The 26,934-nt window shown below is 31.8% G+C and overlaps 2 protein-coding genes and 1 non-coding gene across 3 annotated transcripts; 2 read left to right on the top strand and 1 right to left on the bottom strand.

Moving 5' to 3' along the window:
* The first annotated feature begins 5,297 nt into the window (after positions 1–5,297).
* LOC125842582 (uncharacterized) lies at positions 5,298–13,558 on the top strand. Its single transcript, XM_049521890.1, has 5 exons — positions 5,298–6,064; positions 7,516–7,552; positions 7,654–7,890; positions 8,584–8,631; positions 12,767–13,558. The coding sequence occupies exons 1-5, from the start codon at positions 5,739–5,741 to the stop codon at positions 13,289–13,291; spliced, it is 1,173 nt and encodes a 390-aa protein (XP_049377847.1). The 5' UTR covers positions 5,298–5,738; the 3' UTR covers positions 13,292–13,558.
* Positions 13,559–15,295: 1,737 nt separating this feature from the next.
* Positions 15,296–17,046, top strand: LOC125841503 (40S ribosomal protein S30). Its single transcript, XM_049520654.1, has 3 exons — positions 15,296–15,380; positions 15,531–15,668; positions 16,800–17,046. Exons 1-3 carry the CDS (start codon positions 15,377–15,379, stop codon positions 16,844–16,846), a joined length of 189 nt encoding a protein of 62 aa, XP_049376611.1. The 5' UTR covers positions 15,296–15,376; the 3' UTR covers positions 16,847–17,046.
* Positions 17,047–20,471: 3,425 nt separating this feature from the next.
* TRNAT-AGU (transfer RNA threonine (anticodon AGU)) lies at positions 20,472–20,545 on the bottom strand. Its single transcript has one exon. It is a non-coding gene; the product is annotated as a tRNA-Thr (tRNA).
* Between the last annotated feature and the right edge of the window lie 6,389 nt (positions 20,546–26,934).

The following is a 26,934-nucleotide window of genomic DNA, read 5'->3' as shown; positions in this document are numbered from 1 at the left end:
CAATTTCATCAACATTAAATCATAGGCATTAAACCCACTTCATTAGCAAATTCTAGGCTTTTAATGAAAACATGGGTTCTTGAAGAAGTTTCATATAAAAATCATCTTAAAATCATAAATAGAACTTCAATTCACCAATATAATGACTTTGAAAACATTTTACCCATGAACCCATACCTAGAATAGAAAATAGAAGTTTTGTTCTTTGAAGACTTTTGAAACCCTTTTGAATGGACTCCTTGAAGGAAAGATAATCAAGGATCAAGGGTCACCATACCTTTGTTAAGATTCCCCAAGAAAATTGATGAAGAAACCACCTTCAATCCAAGCCCTAGCTCCAAGTTCTTGACCTTCTTAAAATGGAGGATTGTAGAGAGAAAAGTATTTGAGAGGAGGTGAGTTCTTTTTAATTCTAATTGGAGTGACTTAAAATGGAAGAATTTGGTCTAGAAGGGTTTTATAATTGCTAGGAAAGGCATATAATAAAAGGGGCTCAACTTAGGAAAAGAAATAAGGACCCACTCAAAAGTTTCCACTAAACCCGTCTAAGCTCGTCCTTGCTGACAGTGCTTCACTATTTTGGGCATAACTTTTTACTCCAAGATCGGAAAAGGGCAAACTCGGTGGCGTTGGAAAAAGGACTCAGATACCTTTAATTGGATAGGTAATGGTCCACCTAATTCATTTTGAGCTAAAAGATATGACCATTTAAAGTTGACCCTTACTCCTAACTTAAAACTAAAAACTGTTTTTAGGGGACTGTTTTGAGGGTCTCGGTTCTAAATGATTTCATGACCTAGCTTAAGGTCTTGCTAGCTTATAAAGGTGATTAATCAACTAGCTAATCAACCCCTTAAGCCCTTAAACAACACTCCAAACTTCAACGACATGACCCCTTACAACTTACTAGTTCAAACGACTAGTTTCCGGACGCCACTGCCATTTCTCATCATTTCATCAAGTTCTCAACTCCAAACTCACATGTGAGGCTCTAGTTTCACTAGTTCGTTTTTTTGGGTCGTTACAATGGGTCTGTCTCCAAGAGCAAGAGACTGTGAAGTGCCTACGTCTGGTGTAATCACAACATTACTCTTAGCACCAGGAAAAATCTTCTTGTTCTTAGTAAACTTAAAATATGTCGGATATCCTATTAAACTATGACAATCCACTATAACATGATTAGTTTTCTTACAGTAAGTGCAAAACAAATTGGTTTTCTTTGCTTTCGAAATACTATTCCCTCCATAGTTGTATTTCGGAGGACCTTGATGTTTCCTTGCAGCAACGAAAGAGGATTCTGCAGTTTCGTGAAAACTTTGAACCTCTCTTTGCTTCTCATCCCTAATAAGCAAGAAATATGCATGATTAACAAAAGGCAAAGGGGATGACATGAGCAGGTTGTTGCGTGCACCAAATTAGGCATCATTCAAACCCATAAGAAACTGAATAAGCCTATTATCTTGTTGAGACTTGACGTTCTTCAGCTTATCACCACAAACACATGCACAATTACAGTGTTGTGCCATGTCTAAACTGTCTAGCTCATCCCAGAGACGCTTAAGCTTTGTATAATAACCAACTACATCAAGATTTCCTTGCACTGATTCATTAATTTATTTTTGCAGCTGATACAATTGAGGTCCATTACTCTGTCCAAACCTCTCTTCAAGGTCCTTCTAGATCTCTATAGCAGGGCTTGAGTAGAGGACACTCTCAGCAATGTCTTTTGAAAGAGAATTTAAGATCCAAGAGATCACCATATCATTGCATCGAGTCTATACTTTGAGCAGTTCTGGAGAAGTATGAGAGGAGGGGGGGATGGAGCCATCAATAAACCCTACCTTGTTTTTAGCAGACAAGGCTATTAGGATTCCTCTTCTCCATCCCCCATACCAATTACCATTGAAAACAGAATTCACCAGTTGCATACATGGTGAATCTGAGGGATTAAGGTAAAAAGGGTGAGAGTGATCAATAGGCTCTTGTCCTCTGTCTTGAGCTGTAACGCCAGGAGTAACAGAGGAAGGAGGTGGTGTGTCAGGCATGATGCTGGGAAGAAGAAAGAAGAAGAAAATTTTGGAAGAGAAAACAAATTTGAACCTTTCTATCAAAGCTCTGATACCATGTTCGATAAGGAAATTGCAAACGAAAATGGGAAAATTTTCTCTATGTTTTCATTGATGATTTGTACATGTATTTATACATCATAAAGAAATTCTTCTATCACTGTTATTTATACACTTGTCACTATGTTATTGACTAACTCTTAACCATCCTAACAAACTTCTACAAAGAAAAGAAAATAATAAATTAGTTGTCCTATATACATGGCAATTGGAAACTACTAGAACTATTCCATAAGTGAACAAATAGAAAGCTGTGATTGAAAGTTGAATATAGCGATTAACGATTGTGATTGCTATAACCTTCTCCTTCTTCTTGTTCATCTGGAAATTGAGTGAACATATTCCCAACTGTAAATACATACATCATTTACTAATTTACATTTCATAGTAGACGATTCAAAGAAGTTGTAGAAGTAGCACTCTCTTCATTCGTGCTTGACTTCTCATAGCTGTCAAAGAAAATGTAAATAAAATGACAGATTTTTTATATCATTCCTAATTATCATTAGTCATTATTGGAAAATGAATTAATTTTTTTTTAAAATTATAATAAAAGTAAAATCGATAAAAAACAATAACTTATCTCTTAAATTTTCAAACTACACAAATAAAAATAGATATTTGCATTTAATATAGGTAAACAAAAAAAAGATGAATGAAGATATTAACCAATTGTTTCTATCAATTATTTTCTTCTATTTTTTTACTACCAAGGGATGTCAAGTACATTTGGGGGTTCATATCCTAAACTAATTAATTAGTTCCTCTTGCCTAATCAATTTCTTGGGGTCTATTTATTTTTAAGTTCATATCTTGAAATATATTCCCATTGCCTAATTAATTTCTTGTGGTCCATTTAAGGTACTCTATATATAGGTTGGGGACATTTATCAATATAAAAACTGGTCTTTTCCCCAAAGTTGTTGAAAGATCAAACATTTCTATTTTTAGTGTAGATCCTATTTTTATTTTTTTTGACATTATGTAAATAATTCAGCAAATAATTGAACCAAAAAAGCCTTTTTTATTAGATAAGCACATCGTGAATCATGAAGTTAATTAAACCAATAATGTGTTGAATTTTTGTGTTATTCACGAACTTAATTAAACTAATAATGTGTTGAATTTTCGTGTTTTTACTATTGCATTATTTCCAATTTATTACTCTCTTTAATTCAATATATTTGTCTTGATTTTATTTTCTTATAGGAAAAAAATATATTTTCTAAAATTATTACTAGTAAGTCTTTAATTACATTTCATATGATACGTTCAAGTTTATAAGATTTAGTGGTATTTTGATACACTATGCATCTTCTTTAATTTTTTAGATCATAATGTTTTAAATTGTACTTACTTTTTAAAATTCAAGATTTAGACAATCTAAGACATATAAAATAAAAAAGAGAGTATATTGTTAACTTAGACTTTTGTTGTATTTTATTGAAAAAGTGAGGTTATTGATTAAAATTTTATTAAATAGTTAATCATTAGAATTTGTTTTATTACAAATTCACGAGTTAAATTGCTTAAATTTTTAGATGATTCGCTCAAATTTTTTGATAAAATTTGTAATAAACTTCTGATGATTCACCACGAGATATAACAAACAATCTTATGGTTGTCTTTAAGAAATTAAACTCCAACTTTTGAATTTTGATATAGTATAGCAATTTCAACCTAACTTATTTAAATGGAGCCAAAAATTAAATAGCAATACAAAAATGATTTTATTTGAGCTAATCACTTGATCTCATATGTTCTATGTATAGATCTTATGCATTAATTTCTTTAAAATATCATATAATAAAAATAATATTTATAATGAATTACACATTGACACAATTAACTATTGTCACCATATCAGCTAGAAAACATTTAAAAAATTGCTAAGCATGTTTAAGTTTTTATAATTTAAAAACAACCACTTTATTAAAATTTTAATTTCTACAAATGAAATTCTAAAATATTACTCATATTACAATATGAAATTTTGTTTAAAATTATATTACAGTAATTGTCTTTTAATTAAAAATATAACCTACCCACCCATATTACTGCTCGACTGTATGAATTGTCAACCCACATTGGTTAATCTGACACACTTCAATTAATAAGTCCTTCAAACTTAATTTTAAATCCCATTTAAAACAATACTCATAATGATAAAAATATTAAAATTTTAAGTCCCATTTGCTGACCCGCACTTGCTCATACCCCCCCCCCCCCACACACCCAAAGAAAAGACCCTTTGCAAAAAGAATAATAATTACGCATTATATCTATTGAAAGAAAATATTTATGCTATATATAATAAAATAAATCTAAAATTTTGATCGAGGGAATTTAAAAAATAAAACTATAATACATGAGATTTGAACTTAAAATCTTAAGTTTAATGCTGAAACTGTTAAATAACTAGTCGACTTTTACTTTTATGATCAAGAAATTCATGATCTATATATATATATATAAAATTATCTTATATATATTGTGTAATTTTTTATCTGAATGAATTTGGATGAACACTACTCCGCCTGAGGTCCAATATCCCCTCCAGCCCCCAGGCGACATAGATCATAATTTGAGTTTGTTATTGATTTAGCTTGTTATAATAAACACCTTTTATATACTATTAGTACAATAAGGTTGATACCTTATAATTTATATATAATGCTTTAATCCAATATAATATTATAAATTAGGCTATTAATATATTTTTATATTAGACTATATATTTTACAAATATAGAGAAGTATGGAAAATATCTTTGAACTTGACACAAATTATTAGTTACATTTTTGAACTATTGACAATCTTAAAAGTACTTGATTAACTAAACTTAGATGCACTGTCAATTTGCAATATGACATAGCAAGTAGTCTCAAATTCTTGTAAGAGCATGAGTCTCTTAATAAAAAAAATCGAGAAAAATATTGAAAACACTATTAAACTTGAGGAGAATTTAGGAGTGTTTTTCACTCATGTTATAAGGTTAGAGTTGTATTTAAATTCAATTAATCAAGTAAAAACATATTTTTATGCTTGATAATAATTTGAACATAAAACTAATAATTTGCCCCCGCGCCGAGTGTAGAGTGATTTCAATACTTCTCTTTAAAAAATTCACCTTTCTTTTCTTTTTGGATTGCCTCTTGTGCTTCCAAATGAAAAGCAGAGTCTCAAGCACAACAACACATACTTGCTCTCCTCTCTCTCAGCCAAAATCCCTCAAAACTCTTCAGTTTTCCATAGCAGTACACAGTCACACACACAGTCCATACAGTCATTTCAAGAATACCCTGTTTTTTTTCCTTGTGTTTTTTTAATGTGTAGTGAATACCAACAAAATATATGTAAAAATGATATCATCTTTTACATTTATTTAGCCAAACATACAGTCCAAACTCTTGGAAAACTCACTTCCCTCTTTTACCCACTTATTTTCCCTTTTTCCCCTTCAAAGAACCAAACAAAATTCACCATTTTTTCAACCTACCCCATAAAAATCTTTAATTTCAACTAAATTCAAGAACCCCTATTTACCCTTTTTCTGTTCATTTTGCTCACATGCATTCATGAGTTGGGTCTGTAGAGACCATTCAACTCGTAATGGGTTGTTGTATATCTCAGTTGGCAGCAAAATTTGCTTTTTTTCCTCCATCACCAGCTACATACCAAGTCAAGAAAAAGGATGATGGAAGACTTGTTGCTGTTTCTACTACATCTTCTATGCCTATTTCTGGTGCTGCTGATGATCTTTCTCTTGATGTGCTCTTGGTTGACACCAAAAGGGGCAACAAGATTGTAGCTTTTTACTTGAAAAATCCATATGCTAAACTTACTGTGCTTTACTCACATGGCAATGCTGCTGATCTGGGACAGCTATATGACTTGTTTGTTCAGCTTAAAGCTAATCTCAGAGTCAACCTTATGGGGTCTGCTTCTCTTTCCTTCCATTTTTTTGTTATCTCAACCTTTTGCTATTTAAAAAAAAATGATGTTAGATTTTGGGGTTTTTTAGAATCTTATGTAGGGCATGTGTGTTAGAAGAATCTTGTGTGGAGATACTTGTTTCTCTGTTTAATGTTTTGAGGTTGATTTTTATGGTGATTTGTAAAAATCTGAGCTTGAAATGGTAAATCTTGGTAAAAAAAAATCAAGAATTTTTATTTTCTTTGTGTTTGGGGTTTGGGGGTGAGATATGGGTCTTTATCTCCTCTCCCCTTTTTGCCATGTACCTAGGTTGCTATTTCTCTCTCATGGGTTGGTAAAGGTCACTTTTTAGCCCATTTTCTGTAGCTGGAAAAAAGATTTAAGCTTTTTTCATATTTTCTGTAGAGATTTACTTAATTTTTATTGTTCTTTCACCTTCATATTGCCAGTTACTACCATGTTGATCTCATGGTTTTCAGTGAAAATTTTCATGGTTTAATGGACCTTTGAACTTCTATTGTTTCTTGGAGGTTCTCTGATTTATTTTCTCCTCATCAGTGCCTTTTGATCTGTAAACTTTTGTTGTGTTTTGACAGTGAGTTTTCATCTTTCTTTCTTTTTACTGAGAATTGGAAAAAGTAAAAGCATTGCCTTGTGAATTTTCATTGTTGTCACAAATCACTAGTCTTTTTCCAACGGTTACAAGTTTTTTATTTTCTTTGTCCTTGTATGTAGTGTGATAGATTTCACTAGCTATTCATCTACAGAATGAAATGTAAAAGTGAAATGGGGTTTCACTTGTGGGGTTGGATAGAGACATGGGTCCCTACTTTGTAGAGGGAATAATAAAACATTGCCCTTAATTCTGAGACTTGCCTTTGATCTTGCTCTATCATGTGTTTTCTTCCAATATACATACCGTGTCCATAGGACAAGTCCTCTTCAGTGAGTTTGACAGACGTGTTGAGCTGCTGCATATTAGGGACGCAATGAGAGTGCAGTAAATTTGTTTTTGTGAGTTTGACTTTATTGTGACCAGTAATCTTATGAAGCCTTAATTTGTATGTGTTGGAGTTCCGCATTGGTTGGGGAATGGGCTAGTTGTGTCCTTAAATGGACTTGGGCAATACTTCCCTAATGAGCTAGCGTGGGGTTGAGGCTCAAGTTCCATTTCTTGACATGATATCAGACAGGTGTGTTCCCGACTAACCAAAGAGGAATCATTTTTCATCCTTGATTTAATGTCATTTTCTTGAACATTTTTGTTTATGAAATTGCCAATTTGTTCAATACCCAACTCATGTTTTACAGTACATTCTCATGTTGCAATAAATAGGTTATTATACTTTGACCAGTTTCGGAATAAGTTGTGCTGTTCGGCTGTTCGCTACTCTAAAAAAGTTATCCTTCTGAATTTTAACTCTTTTCTTAATCCGTCTCAATTACTATGCAGATATGACTATTCTGGCTATGGAGCATCTACAGGAAAGGTATGCCCTTTAATTGTTAAGCAAGAATTTAAGGACGTGGGAGCGAGTTTTGAATTTTGCTGGCAAGTAACATCTCCCTTTTTTTTTTCCCCATAATCTAGCCAAGCGAATTTGATACATATGCGGACATAGAAGCGGTGTATGACTGCCTTCAGACAGAGTATGGAATTAGCCAGGAAGATTTGATTCTCTATGGACAATCTGTTGGAAGTGGCCCAACATTACATTTGGCGGCTAAATTACCACGTTTGAGAGGTGTGGTTCTGCACAGTGGCATTCTTTCTGGCCTTCGTGTGCTTTGCCATGCAAACTTCACTTTTTGCTTTGACATTTATAAGGTAACTAACAGTCTTCAAGGAAATCACAATTAACTTTTTGTTGTCTTTTACCTTCTTTGTCAAGTATTATTCAGTTAACTGACTTGTCGTATTTGACTGATAAATAAATCCTGGAGCATTATTGAGGAACGTAACAGAGATAGCTCTGGCAATGCTCTCTATCTTTAGTTTCAGCGTGAAAGAATAAATTATGGTTGTTTCCTTTGCTTCAAGATACCCAAATTACTTTCACCGACTCTTGTGCTTCAGTGCTGGTACTGCATGGGTACAAGTTATGTTGCTCAGACTTTCCCAAAATGATGTCGCATCTATGTCGGATCCTCCAAAAATACATTACTTTTGGAGAATCCGACACTCATCCATCAACAGTTTTAAAGGGTCCGAACAACGTACAAGTACCTCATCTTATTTGATAAAGCACCCAAATAATTTAAAGATGTAGACCTATGAAGAGGGGAAAGTTATTTGCTTTCCCGGGAATGTTAGAGAATAGTTGCAGACTTGCAGTCAACAGTTTTGGGCTGATTTTGCTGCACTTCATGTGAATCTTATAATGATATTGAAATTTATACCACTTAATTTGCGAATGGCCTGAGTAGTCTATTAGGGGATCAATTTGAATACCTTGTATAGATTGATTTATGTAATTTCTTGTGACCATCTTAAGCATCTAACAGCTATGTTCATGTGCAGAATTTAAACAAGATTCAGAAGGTGAAAAGCCCTGTGCTTGTTATACATGTAAGTTATTCTTTACATCTACATTTAGATTCAAATTTCTTATGCAGTGTTTACTTGATAAGGAAATTGAACTTTCATTGGAAAATGATTGAAGTTTGAACAAGATTAAATTATCTAATATAGAGTAGACAACTTAATAAATGAACTTCTATTATTTTTTTTCAACTTAAGAATCCTATCTGCCATGTAGACAACCCGACATATAGGAATCACTTCCTTTTCCTTTTAAGCATGATATCCATATGTGATGTCTTGTGGAAATGTCCCTTTGGCATGAAACCTTTTGGATCCCTTGTTGCTGCCTCTATATGGTAAGAGTCTATTTGTTGTATAATCTGGGGCAGAGCTAGAGCTTCACCTATGGGTTTGGCATCACCCAGTAGCTTTGACTCAAACCTTGTATTTGTGTTCAAAATCCACTTAGTATGTATGTTTTTATTAATTTTCAATAACCCCGTAAACTGCGTTTTCCAGAACCCATAAACTCAAAATCCTAGCTCCGCTTCTATGTATAATGTGTAACAGTGTCAAAAATAAATTAAGAAGGTTTGAGTTTGGAAAGGAGATTTTGTTTTGTTATGGAAATTTATGTTTGTCATTTAAATATTGAACTGCTAATGACCTTGCTATTGTTTTGGTTGATGGGGATGGGAGAGTGAGGGGACCTAAGAATGATATTAAACAACATTGTTAAAGTACATTGTCTGATCTTATACTTTTATCTCATTAGTTGTGGAGTCAGTATGGCATGTCACTAGCCAAACCTTGTTTGGCAGTCGGATATTTACTTCTCTCAACTAAGAAATAAAATGCATATTATATATATTTTGAATGCATAGTATTTTATGGAATAGTGAACTGATGGAGTTTGACAGTTAAATTCAATGTTTCATCAACAAATAATGTGCATCCTTTTGCACAAGGTGCTGTAAGTATTTTTGTCCCGAGTTTACTCAGTTCTGGTCCCTTCATGATTCTATGAAAAAACAACTCCTAGAATCTCATGCTGAACCTTGGAGCTTAAGACAACCTAGATCCTCTTCTCAGGGCTCTTTGCTTATTTATGGTTCCCATCTAACTTTTGATAATGACTTGGGTTGTATCTGGTTTTCCAATTTTTCCATGTTCCGTTGATCAATTTTTTTGGAGAACATTTTCTCCAGGGAAAACACGTTCCTTAAAGTGAGGAAAATGACTTACTTAGCGGAAGTAAAGAAAAACAAGTCCCACAAGTGGCATTCCACATTGATTGTGTCCTCTCCACCTTCCAACACACCTCATCTTCATCCCACCCCTATAGCCCTCATGCCCACCCACCCCACCCCACACCCTNACCTCCCATAGCATTTCTTTAGATTATATACAAATGCTTTAGAGATAATAATTTTTACTTACGGATCAAACATTTTCCTTCATACCGGACACACCCTTAAGACCAGTAGAGCAATAACCTATTAAAACAAAAGATCAGTGGAGCAATAAGCAGCCAAGGGTATAATCTAGTGGTTATTAGGCACCAAAGGGATGGCTTGGTGGTCAATTAAGTTGGTGAAAATAATGGGAGAGCCAGGTTCAAATCCAACAAAGACAACACTAAATGGTAGAGCTACTCGATATTTGTGTTGATGGGAGGTAGTAAATACCCGGTGGAATAGATAGTTAACTGTTTTTAAAAAAGAAGTACCCGGTGAAATAGTCAAGGTGCACCCAAGGTAGTCCAGAAGTAACCTTTGTTATTATTGACAAATAAAGGATCAACAGAGCAATGAGGCATGTTTTATCTAATTGGCCATTTGAAAAGAGGGGATATCAGAAGCATTATTTCGAGGTGCATGCAAGCTGCCCCTGACACCACATCTATAAAAACGAAAGGAGTTACAAAGCACTCTTGGGTTCAAAATACTATGAAGAGGTCTTGCATGATACAGAATAAGAAAGGGGCATGTGAATCATCAAATATCTGTTTCTTGTTATTAGCTAACTTTTGTTTGGATTCGTAGTTGCATTAGCAGTACTGCTTCCAGGGAGCTATGCGTTTTTGCAGCTTCATCTAATGTGTGTCTGAAGCACGTGTGGCATTTGATAGGTGGTTTTTGAGACTGGATTCTTTAGATGCTTGATATTCAATTACTGGGAAAATTTAAAAGCTGATAGATCTAGAGTTTCATACAGGAGTTTTGGAGTCTTTTAGCTGAGTTGCTTGCATTTTCTCTATGATTAGACACATGCCATGTGGTTAAGTTTGTCCATTCTCTGCCGTTACACTGTAGATTTCTATTTGCCTAAGAGATTTGAGATCATATCTCCTGGCGAAATGGCGAATGATATGATAGGTGAAAATGTAACTCATTTTACTAATTTAAGATGATTAAAACTGAGGGAGTGCTACAGATGTGTTTTGCGAAGGTACCTGCTAAAATAAAGGGCAAGTTCTATAGAACTTTTGTGAGACCGGCAAGACGAGTTGGCATTAACTGGTGATCCCATTATGTTGAATTTAGTCTAATGCATCATCTCCTTCAGCAGTTGTGTAGCTTCTTTTGAATATTAGCCCATCTACCTCTGTTTTCCGACCCCAACTGTGATTTGATTTGTTTTTTCTTGTGTGAATCCTGTCTTCTTGTACATACTACCACAATAATACAGGAATTTGAAAATGAAAGAAGATAAAGATAAATGCTTAGTCCTTGTTGGACCTGATATAAATCCTCGATGAGGTGGTTATGCAACAAGTGGTTTCTAAGCTATCAAAGATAGAGCCCCCAAGGCCTAGCTCGAGTGGCAAAAGGTGGAGGATGCGTGGCTTAGGTCGCAGGTTCAAGTCCCACACCATGCAAAGCGAAGCCCGGTATTTAAGTGGAGTAGGGTAGAGGGGCGGGCCCATTATCCACCGAGTTTAGAAGGCTGTGATTGGTCCAAAGGACTGGTCACAGACGGATTTCTCGGTTATCAAAAAAAAAAAAAGATATCAAAGATAGAAGCTGTGGTTTTGCATTAGCAACAATCTACCTGTCTTTCTCGAAAGGAAATTTGATGTCAATGGAGTACCTACTAAGAAACACCAGTTTCCTGTTTGGGTTGTTGAAGGCTTGTAGTTAAATATAGATGAGCAATTCCCAGATTGCTTCAATCCAAGTTGATTACCCGAATATCTATTCAAATAGTTTAGGTCCTGACACATTTTATTCAATTAAGATATACACAATTCATTGGTATAGGTGGCACATACCAAAAAGATCTCTAAAGTCTCAACAGAAGATAACACCAGCGTTGTTTGTTTATAGTAAGAACATTTAATCCTACATTGTCTGATTATTAATAACATGCCAGAACAGTTTACAGCTTACATTGGGTTGTCAATTTAGTGTCTAAGTCTGATTAAGTAAATGGCCCGTTATCAAGCTGATTGTTTTATTCCTTGAGGTGTTTTCTATCCAACTTGATGGAGGAGGCTGGAATTAACAGGTGCTAAACTGAATCGACTTTGATTGCTCCTTAGTGATGCAACAAATGACTGATATGGTAGGGCATGCTTTGTAAATGATGTATAGCTAATGAAGGATAAATCCTTCATACAGCTTATAAACGATAAACCATTGTCACGTCAAAAGCTGCTAATTCAGCCTGAATTGTGACTTGCCAAGGCCCCCAGTGCTTCCCAATGTTGAAAACCAACGTTGTAGCATGTAAAAAGGCTAACAACATTGAGAAGGTGTTTGTCAATTTTAATTTAGATTTTGGAGTATGTGTTCCATGATAAGTATGAATAGATGATATCTAGTTCCTTAAGAAAAAGTGCCCGACTATACTGGAGCATATTATGCTTGATAGCTTAATTCTAAATTCCAACAGTGCTATACATGACATTTGTGTAAAATAATTGATATTTGCAATCCTCACCACATTTGCCTTTTAATTACTTATGACCTAAGGAATAAACTCTCCACACATGTTTTACGTTCAGCTAGAATATGAAGGAGATGAAAGGAAACACTTGGTGGACATACCATTTTATACTTTATTGGTCGTGTAGAGTATGAAGGAGAGGAGGGGAAGCACTAGGTGGATAATCTATTTTTTTTCCCTTTGCTATCGGTGCATCAACTTAATGGCTTCCTACTAATATAATTTGCAGGGCACAGAGGATGATGTGGTCAATTGGCTACACGGTAATGGACTTTGGAAAATGTCGAGGGATCCATATGAGCCCTTATGGATCAAAGGAGGCGGCCACTGCAACTTGGAACTTTACCCGGATTACATCCGCCACCTTTGCAGGTTTATCCAAGAAATGGAGTGCATGACCACTGAAATCAGGCTGAAAAAGATCAAACAAACGTTACGTCTGCCCAAGAGATCAGACACCACCATTTCTACCAACTGCTGTTGTCAAGTCAAATGCAGACTACCTAATTGTCTAAATTGCTCAAAAGTGAGCTGCGCAAAATGTTGCTATTGGCCCAAATGCCCTAAATGGAAACCCAAATTCTCGGTATGTTGGAAACCTAGTTGCCTCGGATGTTCATGCATGTTACCAAAATGTTCATGCGCGTGCTCAGAATGTTCATGTGCATGCCCAAAATGTTCATTTACGTGCCCAAAATGTTCGTGTGCATGTCCAAAATGCTGTTGTTGGAGCGTAAAATGTTCGTGTTGGTGATTGTTAGCAGGTGGGTGGTGGGTATACTTATTGGTTCAGTTGGAAGGCAATAGTTTTGTATAGTTTGCACAAGTTGTTGATGGACTTCCAAAGATGTGCAGTAGCCTGGACAGTTTGACATGATGTAGTTAATTTAGAAGAAATCTAAACCTATAGAATTTTATTCTTTTTATCATTTCCTCTACACTGCTAAGTTATTGTATCTTCTATGTTAGTCCTACTCAAGGTACTCTACTCATTCAATTTAGATCCCCAGTTCCTCCTCTTTGATTGCTGAATTCATATCTCATCAAGTGGTATGTATCATGAACAACAATTTACTTTGTTGGGATTGAGTGCTTTGCGATCTTGTCAAAAGTTATAGCTAATAACAACGGCACAATTTATTTCTTAACCAAGCAATTAAACAAGTGCCCCGTTTAACTTGATCCTTCCTAGACCTATCTCATGGACCTTAGCTTGTCATAGACAGCATGTTGGTGTTTGTAATTCGTGATTGCATAGATCAGATCAAACTCAATTATATGGTGTCAAACATTCATTGAAATCGTCATAGGCAGCATAATGGTGTTACCTAATGTGTTTCAGAAATCATAATCATATCAAATTCAATAAAATGATGTCAAAATATTCATTGAATTTGGTTATTTCATTGGAAGATTTATATAATACTGATCTTCATTTTGCTTAGTAATTTTAACTAATATAATCAATGATACACTTGTTATATACGCTATGAACAACTCTAATTATAGTTAAGTGATAAATTTTGATGTAGAAGATACATATTATTGCACATATTGATTTGATGCATGCATCAAAACAAAAAAAGAAAACATAGCGTTTGATTATTCTTATTACTACTTCAACAAGTTAGATTCATCTATTATTAGTGATGGAGTTAGAAATTGAGATTAAATATCCTAGTCAAGGAACACAAAATCTATGTTAACATAAATAATGTAGGAGGTGTTAGTATCATACTTAATTATTTTACTATATGCAATTTATCCCCTAACAAGAAGTCGCAAATTCAAATTAGTCGAATTGCCTACATCATTAACCACAAGCCTCAAGTTCTAAACTTGAGAGAGTACTTCTTCATAGGAGTGTTTTACTCCTTAATTGTCTCACCCAACACAAATTCAGATTAGTCGACCAAAACCTTAAGATTACAATAATCAATATTGTATTCTTGGATATAATATGTATCCATATCATGATTACAAACCCCAGATTGTTTTATATACGATAAAGTAATTTGTCAAAATCAATGAAGTATAGAAGTTTAAAACTTGTAAATAGGGGTGTGCATTTGATTTTTCAATTTGGTTTTCTACTATTCGGTTTTTTATTTTGAAAAAGTGTAACTCAATCCAAACCAAAATAAATATGGTTTGGTTTGGTTTTTCTCTTTTCGATTTGATTTTTTGGTTTGGTTATTCAGTTATGTCAATAATTAGAAACATATAATCAAAGTTATATTTGCAATTTGAATATATATATATATATATATGAGAATTAATAATATTAAATCTCTTAAATATACTTTCTAATAATCACAAGTAAAATGTAAAACACAATACTTAAAAGTATATCAATTATAGATGTCCAAACATAAAATATAAATTAAAACATAATGAAAGACAATAACTAAAAAATGACGAAAGTAGTTTATATATATAATTCAGTTTTTTCGATTTTTATTTTTCTTAATCCGAAACAAAATAAATTATAAATCAAAAAACCAATCCAAATTATAATTCGGTTCAATTTAGTTTGATTTTTCAGTTTAATCCAAATAGTGCACACCCTACTTGTGAACATAGAAAAAGAGGAAAATTGCAAATTTAGAACAAAACAAAGTATCATGAATTAACTATACTCAATATTCAATAGAATCAAATTTAATTGGGCTACTTATTTTGGGCCATCATTTTGATTTTCTTGATATGGCCCAGGTTTTTTCTCACCAAAGCCCAGTACAGTTGAACGGCTTACCATCTTCCTATAAATTCATCTTAATTTCCCCAAAACCCTAACCCTTGAATACTAACCTTCGCACCGGCGTCTCAGAAATCAACCATGGGTAAGCTCCGGCGACTCTTGAATACAGTCTTCGTTGTCAATTTATTTAGAATAAGGACAAATTAAAATGAAACGAGATCAATTGATGAGCTCCATCAACTAGTTGGCAAGTAGAATTGTTGTTGAATGCGTATTGATTTGTTAATTGTAGGTAAGGTTCACGGATCGCTTGCTCGTGCTGGTAAGGTTAGAGGGCAAACACCCAAGGTTGCGAAGCAGGATAAGAAAAAGAAACCCAGAGGACGTGCACACAAGCGTATGCAATACAATCGCAGATTCGTCACTGCTGGTACGCTTTTTTCTTTCTTTTACTTACTTCACTTTGTTCATGTTTACTGCCTTACTTCTGTAATGTTAGTAGAAAGAATACGCATTGTTAAAGTCTGAATCTTTTTGTCTCCAAGTAGTAGTAGTTTCATTGATGCGCAATACCCACTAGCTTAAAATTGTTGTTTCTATGGTATTATCCCTTTGCACTTGTAAATGAATATGCATTTGGCAAAGGTCCAGAATTATGGGTAACATAGAACATAACTGTTTACTTGCTGTGTAGTCATGAATGATACATAGAGTATATGTGTGTGTATGTATCTCTGTTGTAATCTATATACATTAGTGAGAATACAATATTGTGCTGTTCTGATTAAACTGTTTTTGCTTGGCATTTGAATTTTCTCGTGAAACTTTACTATATCTAGTACCTACCTAATAATTCAGTTTTTCTTCAGAATCTTGAATCCTTGCTATTAAGCATTATAGTGTAGATTAGGGATTGTCAGATCTTGATATAGTAGCTCATTGGGTTAACTAACTTGAGTTTGTATGCCCTTTTTCTAAAGTAAATGATCTTTCTTACTTTTCTATTAAAGAAACAAGTAGTTAACTTGTTCTAAGGCAATTGCTAACAACTGTAGACATGCACAATGATGCTCAGAGACTTTAAATGTGTGCATGATCAAATTGCTTATGGATAATGCACACTGAGTGGTGCATGTACTTGAGTATATTATTTATACTTGTATGTGATGGTGTATGAATGTTCTGATGATATTAAACTATATCCGTAACCTCCCCAATATGCGTTAGTTATCCCTGCATCTTTGCTACTAAGTAGCATTCTAGACTAGCTTTCTGATTGTCAATTCTAAGTAATTTATTTGAGTAGTCATATTTCTCTGTGCACTATGTTTGCTCGGACTCTTCAAAAATGTCCTTGGGTGTGTGTTGGATTCTTCAAAACTAATGTATTTTTGGAGAATCCAATATAGGTGCGTCATTGAAAGTGAAGAGTCTGTGCAACTTAGATCTTTACAGTATATCTATTGTAGTTCTATAAATAAACAAAGTCTAATTGATAGTTTTTTTCTCTTTATCCAAAAAACATTCAAACTTAGCTTCTTATGCTAATATTTTCTTGCAGTTGTTGGCTTTGGTAAGAAGAGGGGACCAAACTCTTCTGAGAAGTAGATGAGGACATGAGTTACTTAAGCCAGAAAAGTTGTTTTCACCTTTGCTTTGTTTGTAAATTTTGATTCTCAGACATCATAATGGGAGAAGACTAGTTTTACTACTGTTATTTGTAGGATGGATGAGTACTTTTGTTTTTGGAAGAATTAATTGAATTTTATCCTGTCTTTTTTATACTTCATCAAAATCATTTTAATTCATTGTTTGACTTTCTTGATGTTATTGTTATTGCTTTTGCTATTTTAAATCTATAAACATGGTGGATCTGTTTTCTGAAAACGTATCTTCATTCTGGTGGTTTAATTTAAGTTAGAATTTGCACAACATTAGGTATTTGTTGCAGACCACAATTAATATTGGAAACACAGCTTTGGCGCATACACTAGATGAAAAATTAGATGGCGCAAGCAGATTATGCAGTATAATTGAATCACCAAAAGCATCATTTGTTTGAACAAAATTAACATTTTACAACAAAAAGTACCCAAAAATCATAATTTGCTTCAATCTGGCAATCGGGCTGGTTGAGTAAAATTTAGATGGTCATAATGGGATGAGACAATAATAGAGTCAAGACCTAATTCAATTCAAATTTGCTAAACTATTGGTTAAGTAATGAGTTACATTATGGTTCAAGACCCAACCTGATCCAATTTTACTAAAATTTAATTGTTTTTTTTTTCATTTAAACTATTGTAGTACCTTAAAAAAATTCTTCTTCTTTATTATTATGGATATATATAACATATCAACTTGAAAAATAAGTATTTTAAAAATATTTTGACAAGATTTTTTATGAAGTTAATTCAAGTTACATATCAATTCAACTTTTAATAGATTGAAATGAGTTGGGTTGAAATGGATTAAGCTAACGAATGGGTGGGTTATTGATCATCCTGAACTTACACGAATTGGGCAAATTGAATGGGTTGGGTTATATTTTGCCACCTCTAGGCCATTTGATTTCATATCCTAAAATTCATTATGTATCTCCCTTAAATTTTTGTTGTACCATAACTGTAGTTCGAATTTAGGGCCAACTGAAAATACATTATTTGAATAATGTTAAATAAAAAATATACTAGTATAATTGTACTCCCTCCTTATCGTTTTACATTAGTGCTACTTCTTCTTTACATCTTCTTAAGAATCAAAAATAAAAATGAGGTTTTACTAATTTACATCGAATGAAGCTTAAAAAACTCATTTACACTTTAAAAAAACAAAGAATTAAAAAAAATCATACAAATCAAATAATAAAATTTAATTAATTTTATACAGAATGAGCCACCCAATTCCACCACTGACGTGTTCAATCATGTCTCCGGCCTAAATAATACTTATTATAGCTGCAGTTCTAACATGATTGACTAAATTAATCCCTTAAATTGGATTCATTCTCATAATAATAATAAAACAAACAAATATGTCGAAATTTTTTTTCAGTAATATTTTTCATAATTTAATAATTGTGACTGCAACAGAAATCTATTATTTCTCTTTTTTTTTACAAGGAAAATTATGTATCGACTTCATTCAACTGCATATATCCTCGCCTTCTTTAATCAATTAATCATGATTATATGTCTATTTTATCACTTAACTTAATACAAGTTAATGTAAATATCGAGTGCGGATAAAGATTTTATGCACTAACATAAGTCCTAATTATTAGTACAAGACAAGAGAATAATGTTTGATTCTATGGATTACTAAACAACTGTAGCCCTTTAGATTTAGATCCAAATGGCATAAAGTGTGTGCTAACTTTTTATTATTATTATTTTGTAATACTGTTGGTACATGAATATAGAGAATCTAGGAATTATTAATATAATAATTAGTAAACCTAGGTTCATGTATTGTGGATACCATCATTATTCTTCCAACTTTTTAATTCCCATCAATTAATTATTTTTACTAGTTTCAACTTTTTATAAAGATAAAAAAGTATCATGTGATTTTCAAATTCTCTTTAAATAGGTCAATAGAGTTTGGCTGTCCATATATTACTACCAAACGAAAGGTATTAATTGTTAAAATAATTTTGCAGAAATTAATAATGCATGAATTTTTTATGCAAAAAAAGCATCAAACCTAAAGAACACTAAAGTCTAGGCCTCCTAAATATCAAAGAAAAAAACTATATACAATCCGTTAATTAAAAAAAAACCTAACTACACAAATGTTGAAATAAATATTGACATCTCTGAACCTTCCTTGTTGGTTGTAATACTTTTAGTATAACCTTAACCTTTTTTGTATTTGTGCAATTGCAAAATTGTTATTTATAAATATTTGTGCCTCCAAATATCTTCGAGTTTCTAACTTGTCAAGTATGATAAATAATTGTTCCCATAGTAACAATTTTCGTATAATCATATTCTTATTTCATTTTTTACCTCGTAATATGTAATGTCGAATTTTATACATAGATTAATTTTCCTTACTTTATCAACCAAATCTATGTAATAGTCTGCAAACCACACATGAGATGTAGACCGCACTAGGCAGATCCTATGTGCCAGACTTAATTCAGAAAGCATTGAGGGGGGATCGACCACCCTCCAGACTCCAAACCAACTGAGCCATCTCAAAGGATGGTAGATATTTTTTCATAGTATAAAAATGAAAAAAAATATTATTGACAAATAGAAAGAGAAAACATTGAACCAAATTGAGACATGTGGATGGAGTATCACGATCTTAGTTTAAATTTGTTTCTTGTTTGTTGTCTTGAGTAAAGATTATAAAAGACTTGTCAATTTAAATTATGACTATCGATCCACTTAAATCATATCATAGTTGGGTGCTGCCAAACATAACATGGTCTTTTTTTCACATGGAAATATCCCTTCTTACTTTTAATTATTCCATGTCATATTCATTGATGGAAAAAAATGGTCAATGCAACCAATATTCCTCCAGTTTTGCCATAAAATCTGCCGTTGATTAAAAAAAATTAGCAATTTTAAAAGTCCAAAACTTTGTAACTTTTTCATTTCTACTAATCATGGGCCAAATTTTGGTGTCATTATCATTTGAAAAATTAAAGTTCTAGTGGGATCATTGAATTTTTTTTATCTTTTATCTACTTATTGCCGTAATTTAAGTAATGTTCATGCAAGTTATTTCACATATATATAGTAGTACCTTTATTTCAACACACTTTCCCACTTCTCTCTGATTTTAAATATATTAATTGGAAAAACTCAAGTCCTTTTAGCAGCAACGTAACGTACCTAGTGTAACGATGACAATAATATATAAACCGTAGTTTTGTCTAATGGAGATATAAAGACTGGTTTATGAAGAACACTTTTTTTCAGAATTCAAACCAGTTTTGGACTGTGAAAAAACCATGACAACTACTATAAAACATCATATAAAGTATCAAAAAAGAAACAATATCGGGTTACGCCAACATACAATAGGGTGCTCTAACTAATATGATGCTTACTTGATGAACTTAATTATGAAATAAAATTGTCTTCACTATGATTGAAACACAATAGAAATTATGATTGAAACACAATAGAAATGGTAACAGATATCAAATTAAGTACCTACAATATGCTCTGAAATTTAGAAAATGTCAAAAAAAAGTTTAATGGTTAAATTAAATTGCTCTTGTTGAGAGTCGAACTCAAGACCTCCCGCTTACTAAACGGGTGCTCTAACCAACTGAGCTACAAGAGCTTCTGTTTGCTATTTAGCGTAAATCTTATTGTATCACTGTCAAAAAATTAGAACATTATGCACACCATTTTACTAGTAAATTTAATAGATTTCAGATTGATTTATCAAATAATTAACTGCATTAATCCAAAATTATTCATCTTATCCCTCGTACTCGATTCAGAACAGACAAATTAAAACAGAAGAAGAGTAAACAGCTAAATATAAAAGAACAATCACAGAATTGTATGCATAGTGTAATTGTATGTGTTTAAAGGAGGATATTAATGATGACTGTCTACATGTATTCGTATTATTTTTTTATATGTATATTAAATCTTGTACATATATCAAACATTCTTAATTAAATTTCTAAATTTCTAACTAATTTACTCCTTAAAATTATTTTAGAACTTCACGAACTTACTTATACTTTAAAAAGAAAATAATCGGAAGGATAAAATGATGAAAACATAATTAATTCTATCTTTATTTTATAAATTGACAAACAATTTGAGACAACTATTTTCAGTAATATGGAAATATAAATAATAGGGGACGGAAATCAGTGTAGTATTTAAATAAAATATTGACCATATTGCATGCATTAGTTTATTTAGAGAAAGAACAAGTTTTGCAACTAATTAATACAGCTAGCGTTCTCACATCCAAAATAAAAGAAACACGCAAAGGGAGACGGTTAGGTTTACGTTTGATATTTTGCTTTTCTGTTCTAGGAAATAATTAAATTAATACTTCATTCGTTTTAAAAAGAATGGTCTAATTTTCTTTTTAGTCTGTTTAAAAAAGAATGACATTTTTCCTTTTTTGACAAGACTTTAACTTCAACTTTTCACGTGACATGTTTAAGGCCACAGGATTAAAGGGCATTTTGATACATTTGACATAACTTTAATTTAGAAGAACAAGATTAAAAAGTTTTCTTTCTTTTCTTAAACGAATGGAGTAATTGTTTTATGCTAATTTTATATGAAATCAATGTTGACCCCAAATATATGTTCTTCATTCCACATTACCCCCCTGAATTCATGTATACATTCATGTGTTTTGCCTGAATTTATGCCTCTCACATGACCAATGCATGTTCAATAAAAAAAAATCTAAATAAAATGCAAGTTTATTTTATCATACATTTGATTGGAGGTATTAAATTATTTATTTCATTATTTATACTTTAGTAATGAGATAATTATCTTGAGATAACTTATTTTAGAATAATTAATTTCAAAATAACTTATTTCCAACCAAACGATCTCATTAGTATTATATATTTTTGCAAAGTATGATGAGCTGGAGGGTGATTGGAATATACTAAAATGGAGCGCCGGACAATTTATTTTCTTTCCTAAATAAGTATATGCAAATACATTAAGTTAAGCTAAAAAGATAGAACTACATACTTGGCTTTTGTCCAAACGCGTTATTTTTTTATTTTTTTTTTCATTCGGTGTCCAGTATGGATGTTGGAAAATCCTATATCGAGTTAAAGTGTGCTCGATTAAATTTAAATTTGAATCGAAAAATTTTATATTAAAGTAAAACGTTTCCTAACAAAGGTGACTCCTTGGTTAACCTTGTTGATACGTTATTATTGCATTTTGTCCTTTTCCTTCTACATTTGAAATTCGAAAATTTGTAGAGCCGAGGAAGGGTATGTTTTGTAATTATCCGAAACAAGGTGGACAAATGTTGGAACTTGGAAAGAAGATCGACTGTAGTTCAACGTTGTCTGCATGAGAACAACTTTTGCGTGTGATACAGCCGTTACAGTGGGCCACGACATCAACGATGAACCAGGGAATTATCACCTACACCTCAACACCACCATAATAACCTACTCAAACCAATAACAATGGAGAATTGGAGTTAGCTATATTTTTTTGGAAAAAAGTCCCATAAATATATTTGCCAATAATTTACGCATTATATTTTGGACTTACGGCGGAGCCAAATTTTTTAATAAAGGGGTTCAAAATCTATAAAAACAGACACATAACGTAGTTAAAGAGGGTTCGACATATATTATATATACATAAAAAAAAATTTAACCACGTATAAAAAATATTATTTTCCACCAATGGGGTTCAAATGAACTCCCTTAGTATAAGGTGGCTCCACCCCTGCTTACGAGTGATGAATTTATGACTTTCATGTTATGGTTTTGTCCTAATTTCCTTACCTTATTTGAAGTTTATTTTTTTCCTTAAAGGAAAAGTCAAAGTATTACCATAAATGCTTGAGCTTTTTCTGAAAGGAAAATATAATTTTCTTCCATATTTGATTTATTCTTTCCTTAGAGGAAATGTTTGGAGATCTATAAATTGAAGATCTCTATTATCATAGCATAACACAATAGAATCCAAATGTAGTTGTTTAGAGAGTTTTTTGTTTATAGGGAGATTTATTCTCTCTAAAGTTTCAATGTTTTTCTTTATATTAGTTTTGATATAATAATATTTTGATTTTTAGTATAAGTTTTTGTTATCTGATATATCAACTATATGATTTGCAAATTGTAAGCTTTCGCATGACGCCTAATCTCACCTTGAGAACCCAACATTTCACATATGAAGATTTGAAAAATAAAATTATATTCATCTAAAATTTTGAATTTGAAATATCAAGATGAATTCTAAATTAATTAAATTATTTAGTCATCTTTAGTTTTATATTAACAGGAACCAAAAGAAATATAAATATAAAGATATTTAGGAGGTTCATAATGGATATGTAGCATATTCAAGGGCACTTAGCTACAGTATAACACGGGGATTTAGACAAATCTAGTAACTTTTGTATAGATTCAGTACTTGTATTAGAAATTTCAATAAACTTGTATAAATATTATAGTCTGAACCCATATATGAAATTAAATAGACGATTCAATGGTAAGAAAGGGAGTGTGAAAATTTTCGACACACATTTGATTTTTTTTAAATGAATGTTTTTTAAGAAAAGACTATCGTTTCTTCGGAAAATGGTCAAAATTACCTCAGAACTATGTGAAATTGACTCTTTATACCCTCCTTTACATTTTGGGATTAAAAATATCTTTGTCGTTATTCCAAAAGACCACAAATACTCTCAAGAGTAAACAATTCAAATTTTTAGTGATGTGACTAGCCACGTGAGACTAATCCCTCAGCGTTACCAACTAGAATTCACTACAAGAAACTAGACTTTTAGTGGCGATAAAAGTCGCCACAAAATTCCAAAATTTTCCCACTAAAGGTTTTTAGTGATTTTTAGTGGCGACTAAGACCGCAATAGCCATTAGCCAATAAAACCTGTTTTTTCAACAAATAAAAATGGTAATTAATTTTTTGTTACAAACTAATTTTCTAAAAATCAATAACATGTACTGTCAATATTAAAAACATCTAATATTATTGCGAAAAGTACCAAAATTATTTCTCGACTTAAATCTCTTACTACACAATGCATTTTTGTACATTTTATGCATTTACACATGACACAAAAATAAAATATATAGTGTCTTCAAACTCCTTTTTGATCGATTTCATTTGTGATTTTTAAAAAAGAATGAAGAAAAAAATATAAAATCAGTTCTTATAATCTAATGCTAAAAATCCGTGAAAATATTTAGTGGCGATATTCTGAGATTTGTGGCAATTTTTGTCGCCATTAAAGGTCCACTTGCTTGTAGTAAATCCTAGTTGACAACACTTATGTGGAGGGATTAGTCCCACGGACTTGCCACATCATCACTAAAAAATTGAATTGTTAACTCTTGAGGGTATTTGTGGTCTTTTGGGATAATGGAGGGGGGATTTTTTATCCCAAAATATAACGGAAGGTATACATGATCTATCTTAGATAGTTCAACGACAATTTTGATCATTTTCCATTGTTTCTTTCACAAATCTCAAAATAAAAAATTCAAGAATGTGTTATTTATATCAACTTTTATCCCTTTTAATTTAATTTTCAGAATCCTTAAACTTCAAATTCTAGCTTCGCCTATAGGCATATTAAGGGTGATAAGACTAGAAAATGAGGTTATTTAGGATAAGATATGAGTGACATTCGTGGTGAACGTACTGGATGAGAGAAACAAGATTGCGATGATTTGAATGTGAAGTAGTAGAGATACGTTGATACCCCAATGAGTAGGTTCAAGAGGTAGGATATAGTAGGCACGAGGAGAGAAAGAGTTAGTCCGAAAAAAATATTGGGGAGATGTGATTAAATAGAACATGACACAATTAACTTCAGATTACTGATGACATGATCTTGAATCAAAAGACGTGAAAGTCGTGTATTATGATAAAAAATTAGGACACGTTTGACCAGGGACGAATCTATTCAGGCGGGTGGGGGTGTCATGCCACCCACCAGCTTCGACGAAAACTTTTATGTATATAAGTATATATATACACAATTTATATATAAATAATAAACCTGCCATCCACAATACCAAAGTACTTTGTGGTGCCCGTGGTAAAAGGCCAAATGTTTGAGCCTCAGGTCGCGGGATCGAACCCGTGACTCCTCTCATATATCATAATAGCTTTTCGACCTTTTTCTTTTTTACCATTGTTTCAAATTATTTGCTACTTTCTTTATCTTTAAATAATTTTATAAGTATGAAATTTAGCCTAATTCATCCTACTCCTAACATTAGATATTAATTTTCTATCCTATATTAATTATTTACAATTTACTAAAAATAGTTATTACAAAATATTTGTCAATTAACAAAATTAAACAACAATTTTTTATNTCAGGCGGGTGGGGGTATCATGCCACCCACTAGGTTCGACGAAAACTTTTATGTATATAGGTATATATATACACAATTTATATATAAATAATAAACCCGCCATCCACAATACCAAAGTACTCTGTGGTGTTTGAGCCTCAGGTCGCGGGATCGAACCTGTGACTCCTCTCATATATCATAATAGCTTTTCGGCCTTTTTCTTTTTTACCATTGTTTCAAATTATTTGCTACTTTCTTTATCTTTAAATAATTTTATAACTATGAAATTTAGCCTAATTCATCCTACTCCTAACATTAGATATTAATTTTCTATCCTATATTAATTATTTACAATTTACTAAAAATAGTTATTAAAAAATATTTGTCAATTAACAAAATTAAACAACAATTTTTTTATTTATTTTCATTATCCTAACAATTAATTTTTCTTGAAAGTGTAAACAAAATTTGTTAAAAATTACAAAAATATTTATCTTAAATATTAAAATACTAAATTATCATTTTTATTTATAATTTCTTAAAGAAGTAAAAGAAAAATTAATAACTAATAGAAAGAGGTATGAATTGTTTTTTCTCTCTTCTCAATAATTTCATAAACACTTAAATGCATCAAATATTCTCCAACAAGAAAATATAACAGAAAGATCACCAGTAATTTTAACCAATAATTATATAAGTTTTGGTACTATTTTCATGTAATCCAAAATCGAAAATCATCCATACGCTCCTACATATATACATACTCTTTCAATTTATATGATATTTTTTTATTCTTGAAATTCAAGCTACGTGAAATTTAAGTAATATTTTAAAATATTTATTATTATTACATTAACATGATAAGAATTGCAATTTATGTTTGTTCATAAATATTACCTTCTCGCTAAGTTGTAATTCAGCCAAATACATTATTAGTTGCAATTCGTATCATATTTCTATAAAAAAAAAAAATTAAAAAGGAACAAAAAAATACACCTTATAGCTTGAATTTCGAGAACAAAAAATAATCTATAAATTAATGGAGAGAGTAAAATGAAAAAAACAAAAATTGGTTAATTATATTTGTATTTTGTTGATTGACAAGTAATTTTAAATAACTATTTATGTATATCCTAAAAATAATACAATTGATTTTGTATGAGATTAAAAACAGATATCTTAATTTATCTTAGCTTAACTCTTTTTTAAATACGTAATTATTTGACTTTAATATTAATATATTTATCTTTATTTGATTTTTGACAAATGAACATTATGAACCACTATAAATTTTTCGTAAACAGCCTAAAATCGAAAAGACGAGTAATTTGAATCAAACATAAAGTTAATTTAGGCGATGAGTCTATTTGGCACCCAGAGACTCTAAATCCTGGATCCACCTCTGCGTTTGACCATGCGATATGAAATCATGATACAAAATTATGAGATAAAGTTGAAGTTTTGTTTGGACATGCAATTTGAACTTTTATGTTGTATATTTTCATATGAACATAAAACAACTCATAAGTGGTAAAACTATTAAAATTATCCCAATTCTTTATACAATCTTACCAAATAAGTAAAAATTTATAAATCACATGATATACTATCAGAAAGCTATTATAAAAAAAAAATAGAATTTTTATTGTTCAAATTTTAATTCAAT

The sequence above is a fragment of the Solanum stenotomum genome, chromosome 10, assembly GCF_019186545.1.
Source record: "Solanum stenotomum isolate F172 chromosome 10, ASM1918654v1, whole genome shotgun sequence".
Classification (NCBI taxonomy): Eukaryota; Viridiplantae; Streptophyta; class Magnoliopsida; order Solanales; family Solanaceae; genus Solanum; species Solanum stenotomum.
The sequence above is the reverse complement of the archived record's forward strand: the minus strand, read 5'-3'. Positions and strand labels throughout refer to the sequence as shown.

Excerpts from the sequence above, each read along its gene's own strand:
- LOC125841503 (XM_049520654.1), top strand. Across the intron at positions 15,669-16,799 it reads TCGCAGATTCGTCACTGCTG|TTGTTGGCTTTGGTAAGAAG; the intron begins GTACGCTTTTTT and ends ATTTTCTTGCAG.
- LOC125842582 (XM_049521890.1), top strand. The coding sequence starts at position 5,739 with ATGGGTTGTTGTATATCTCAGTTGGCAGCAAAATTTGCTTTTTTTCCT. Across the intron at positions 6,065-7,515 it reads CTCAGAGTCAACCTTATGGG|ATATGACTATTCTGGCTATG; the intron begins GTCTGCTTCTCT and ends ATTACTATGCAG. Across the intron at positions 7,891-8,583 it reads TTTGCTTTGACATTTATAAG|AATTTAAACAAGATTCAGAA; the intron begins GTAACTAACAGT and ends GTTCATGTGCAG.